At 38.9% G+C, this 5,607-nt stretch overlaps 1 protein-coding gene across 4 annotated transcripts in view; it reads right to left on the bottom strand.

Annotated features, from left to right (window-relative positions):
• Window positions 1-5,607, bottom strand: part of LOC107729782 (protein FAM19A2-like) — an 80,205-nt gene that overhangs the window by 38,608 nt on the left and 35,990 nt on the right. For all 4 annotated transcript variants that reach the window (XM_016540483.1, XM_016540482.1, XM_016540484.1 and 1 more), the window contains exon 2: window positions 809-921. In XM_016540483.1, coding sequence (XP_016395969.1) covers window positions 809-921 — 113 coding nt within the window. The remainder of the gene's footprint in view (window positions 1-808; window positions 922-5,607) is intronic.

The following is a 5,607-nucleotide window of genomic DNA, read 5'->3' as shown; positions in this document are numbered from 1 at the left end:
AAGATTTGCATAACACCACCCAAATGTTCACGCAGAGAAAGAAGGCGTAACTTTTATTCTTGCTGTAGTATTGTTGTTGCCGCCGCCATGTCGTGAAGAAGCTGTGTGTTTCATTGTGAAAGCGAAACTACTTTGTTTGGTCTTCCAAAAGAGGACACAACTAGAAATCAGTGGTTAAGTTGTATTTACAACACTGTTCCAGAACAGTTCAAACCAAATATTCCGATGTGTGCAACGCATTTTACGGAGGACGAGGACATAGAGGAGAAACAATAATGTACAGTATGTGGAAAATAATGTATTTTTTGAACCTTAAACCGCATAAACATTTAATTACACCAAATACACAAAATAATGTTCTTTTTTTAGCAACGTCATATGACCCCTTTAATTCTATGAAAGAAATCTGAAAGAAAGAACCATAATCGAGACCTCGAAAAAGTCTCTGGAGCTTAAAAAGAGCAGCATATGGATATTCAACAGATTCTTCCTGCATCTCCAACATGAGAAAACAAGTGCAGATCTTTTTGTTTGTTTTTATTCAAGGTAAAGCCAAATGGAACATCATTTATCCTCAAGGTCAAGTGGGTCGTTTTGAAAATGAGCAGCACAAGGTTGTTAAAACCCTAGTACAACAAACAGCAAATACTGTCTATGAATTTCCAGGAAAAAATGGACTTCAGAAACTGGAGGTCAAGCTCATTCAACGCTAAACACAGCAGCCGAGTGGGCAAAATCTCAGCTGATAGTCTGTTTCCGCTAATGCTTCCCATTAAAGTTAATGTGTATATGTTTCTATGCAACTCACCAATATGGCTGCGATGTGTTGAGGCCAGACTCAGCTGACCCCAGAGAGTCAGCAGACAGATGCCCAACAGCAGCAATCTCCTGCCCACACGCTGCAGCTCCCGCTCCCGCATCCTACAAACACACACACAAACCATACGTGTTTATACTTAAGAGAAGAAATTAACATATGATTCATTGACATATGGGAAATAACAGTCAGTAAACAACTAATTTATCTTAAATACTCTATCAAACACATGGATATAAGTACTATGGTTTAGTAATCCTATCAAATGGTAATACTATAGTACTTGATATGATGGAAACTGGGGCTAGTTGTCACATAGGCTGTATTCAGACTGCAGGCAAATGAATATTTTTTCTTAAATCAGAGCTTTTCAGTCAGACTGTCCGTATTATTAAAGTGCAAGTGATAAAATCAGATTTATGTGTCCAGACATAACCAACTTATCAGCATGGACTGCTTTGGTTATGATGCAGGTGCTCCCACATTTTTTGATGAGGCTTTCAAAACAGATGCAGGAAAAATAGAGATGCATCATCGCAATCACCAAATAAGCACCTGTCGAGTCACGGTGCAGAACTCCAGAAAAAAACAGCGACGGAGGAGACTGGTATATATTGTAATGTTCTGGCTTCGGCTTCGTTTGAATACTGCATGAATACGTCTGGCATTTCCATCACCGGTTTTGATGATATCATTGTGTGTTGCGTTAAAAGTGATGCAAAAGACGACTTGAAATCTGATTGGAGAAGCCAGAGCATCTAGAATGAGATGCATGTGTAAAATTCGGATTTAAATCTAAATGTAGTTTGAATCAGATTTGAAAAAATCCAATTTCATGTTTTTTTTGTTTTTGTTTGTTTGTTTTGGCTGTCCAGACTTTGAAAAACCCATCTGGATAATATTTCATACAGTCTTATATTGGGGAAGGTTGTCAGATACATTTTTTAATTATATAATTCATCATTCAATTTATTAATCACAAATCACTGTTTTGATAGCCAAAACAGTGGTTTGATATTTCTGAATGTTACATTTACATTTTCATTGTTTCATCAATTGTATTACAGTCCAAAATTTAACTGAAAAACCTGTTAACCTGTCACTGTGACAACTTACCTCATATTGTGTAAATTATCAGGGCATGTTGTAACAAAAAGGTCATGAAACGGCAATTTTGATTTCTAGTTCACTTTAATGTAACACCATGCCACTTATCTGAAGGGAAACGTTCTCATTTTACCCTATTTGCCAAACAAAACATTTGACAGTTTCCTCTAATTGGCTCAAACACCCAGAAAATAGCCCATTTACCATGTAAATGTCAGACCAAATATGGCATTTTATTCTGAAATACAGTCAGCATAGTCAGTCAAACGAATGACTCCAAAACACAACATGATCCATAAATCCTCAAAAAGCGAGATCATTTAGAACACTGCAGACACGATTCCAAACAGCCATTCATTTCCTCAAATATCAGCCATCCTTCAAATGCGTTAGCGAGTGACACAATCTCGCTCTTTGGCGGTGGTCCACTCTTGTCTGGAAAACGCAGTAATCTTGATATACTATCAGAGGCTGCGGGCCAGTAATTCCCTCTCTGTCTTTGAGGGGTCCGGAGAGACCAGAACACACAAAAGCAATCATCGTGCCGCCACGCCAAGCTTGTGTTCTACTTGTGGAGGGAGGACAAGCAGTATCACAGCCATCTTTTCATGTCTTTGCCAGCATCCCTCCTCAAATTACAGCAAAGGTGGGCTTCATATGAGGGGCTATGAGCCTGCATGTTTGGCAGAGACTGTGAGGCTTTCATGCATATGTTCAGTATTCAGTCTGACTATGGAGGTTTCTTTGTCCTTCATTACTCTATGCTAAAAGAACACTGGTTTGGTTTTTGTGGCCGCAGCAGAAGCATGTGAATAACCCAATTTGAGGATTTGATTAAGGCAGGTGTTTTATGAATCAGTACTATTGGATTTGAGGAAATCTGAGTTGCATTTTGCAAGCCAAAAAAAGGACTTTAAACATATTAAAGAACACTACATCAATATATACATATATAGTAGAATTAGATTTCTACAGAGGTGCTTACACATGCAAAACTGACTGCCACAATGTAGGGTGTTCTGGGTGGTTGCTAGGGTGTTGTTATGCAGTTGATAAGGCAGATTTCTTTTAGAATGCTGTTAATCGTTTGCAGGTGTAAACGGTCAAGTCTGAGTAACAGCACAGCTCTCCTTAACAAGCCACACAATCTGAGGTAACATTCATGTCTTTAACAAAACTACATCAGACTCTAAACTTCTAAGAGAAACAATAACAGTGAAGTACACAAAAAAATTAAATCTGCGCTTTTTTAAACTTGATTAGAAAACGCAAGTCTTTGCACACATTGTCAGAGACTCATAAGCATCATTCATCAAGCCGACGTCTTTTCTTTCTCTCTTTCCCTCGTGCTTTCTTCCTCCTGCTCATACGCACAATTAGCCTCTCTGCCTGCAATAACCGCACAAAGCCGATGGGGTTCACGAGCTTATGAGGTCGTTGACAAGTCACTGGAGTTGAGGTATTGAAAACACACACACACTGTAAATAGCTGACGTCGCCCTGCATGCACCCAAAGGGCTTGCGCGTATTGATTGAAGAGAGACATGGGTAAATAGGAGCCAAAGAGGTCAGAATGTTTTTTTACAAACCCAAGTGTGCAACAGCCCTTTCCTGAGTGGACATGTTTTGGTTTAAGGGCAGAGCAAACCTTCAATTGCATTAAGAAACAAACAATGTAGTCTTTGACAAGCCCCCATGTCATCCAATCAAATCCTCTGCTTCAAAACACGTGGTCTTATTATGGGTATGATCGAGGTATCTTGTTATTCATTTGGTCATTATGGCTATGTTCAAATAAAATACTATGCATTATATATGCTGTAAGGTGTTTAACATAAAAAATAATATGTGAAGCCATACATTACGCAACAGTAAACGTTTCAAACAGTAGTACAATAATTTGCATACTGTGCATAGTATACATAATATACAATGCATAAACAGTAAATGTATACAATATTGTTGAAAAGTTTGGGGTCGGTAAGCTTTTTTTCTAAGAAATTAAAACTTTTATTTAGCAAGGATGCAATAAATTGATCAAAAGTGACAGCTAAGACAATACAAACTGTTACAAAAGTTTTATTTCAAACAAATGCTGTCATTTTGAACTTTCTATTCATCAAAGATTACACAAAAATATAAAGCAGCACAACTGTTTTCAACATTGATATAATACAAAATATTTCTTGAGCAGCAAATCAGCATATTAGAATGATTTCTGAAGGATCATGTGACACTGAAGACTGGCGTAATAATGCTGAAAATTCAGCTTTGCCATCACATGAAAAAATTACATTCTAAAATATATTCAAATAGAAAATAGCTATTTTAAATTATAATAATAATACACTACACAGACTAAAATACTGAAGAAATAAGCATGGTATACTTTTCAAATGATCCAAAACCCATCTTTCCTTTGTGGACCCACAATTCTCTGCTACCTCTAAGGCAGTATGACTCACTTTTAAAGCATATAAACACATAAACCAGAGGGAGGAAAGAACCAACAAGTTATTAAGCGGCTTCTCCCCTGACTCATCATCTCGCTCCAATATGTGTAAAACACTACACACCCAAGGGACACCAACGACAGCAGCTGATTGACAGCATTAAAGACACCAATGAGGGCATTTTATAAAATATTCAAAGAAGAACAAGCATTAGGAGTAAAAGAGCAATTGCCAAACCACTCAAACGCAATAAAGCGAGTGAAGGAAAAAAAAACACTCCTCCACCTGTTTTCCCCAAGAAGAGCGAATCACTTTCAAACGAGCAATCCAGCCCACCACGGCTGGCTAATTAGTCCCTTTGGAATGCCCCTCGTGCAGATGGCAAGATGTCTGACATATTTATTTTGGTCCTTCACGGCAAATCTCTCCTTTCTCCAGTTCTCAAACTCACCCTCTTCGTCTGAACGGAGGCGGTAAATGCATTTAATCCTGCAGATGTAGAGTCATACAAGTTCTCCAGACCCGCTTGACCTTGCTGCGTGGATGTAAGTGCGCTCATATGAAAGAAGCGAAGAGAAAACAAAATTACAGAGCCGCCCAGGTAGGCGCGTTTCCCCACAGGGCTCGAAGGAACCAGGCACGCGAGACACACGTCTGCCAGTTCGCCAACCGCAGGAGTGCAACTTAAGATCTAGACATCTGCTGGGTGAAGTGGGGAATCAAAGATGGAGAAGGTCTGAAAGGAAAGAGAGAGGGATAGAAGTGTACAGAGGAAGAAAGGAGGGCCTCAGGTGTAGTTATAGGTCCACAGCAGCATTGATGGGCCTTGACAAGCAAGAGCCAGGAGGGGAAAACAGACGTTTGGGCGCTAGGCAATTTCCACAAATAGGATTCAAAATGGGTCTGAAGTACTGTATTAGTTTCCTTTTTCTACAAATGCTCACTCAAACGAGATACTTAACCTTCAAAACATGTTGTTCATCAAAATAAATATTATATTAGCGGTTTTATTTTCTATGAGGGACCCTATTAGCTTGTTGTTCAATTTAGGACATTTAAATACAGAGTTCTGGCATGAAACTCTAGATGGCGCAGTCCGATAGGTCTAACTCAATCTGACCTAATGACATTATTATCACATGGCACAGCTGATTGGTTCTCTCCTGTATCGGTAGCCAATGAGCTCGCTGCTCAACATTCAAATATATGACTAGTGCTTGCCGTAGCAGT

This window comes from Sinocyclocheilus rhinocerous, unplaced genomic scaffold (assembly GCF_001515625.1).
Source record: "Sinocyclocheilus rhinocerous isolate Xijiao unplaced genomic scaffold, SAMN03320098_v1.1 scaffold218, whole genome shotgun sequence".
Taxonomy (NCBI): domain Eukaryota; kingdom Metazoa; phylum Chordata; class Actinopteri; order Cypriniformes; family Cyprinidae; genus Sinocyclocheilus; species Sinocyclocheilus rhinocerous.
This window is presented reverse-complemented; position numbering and strand designations above follow the sequence as displayed.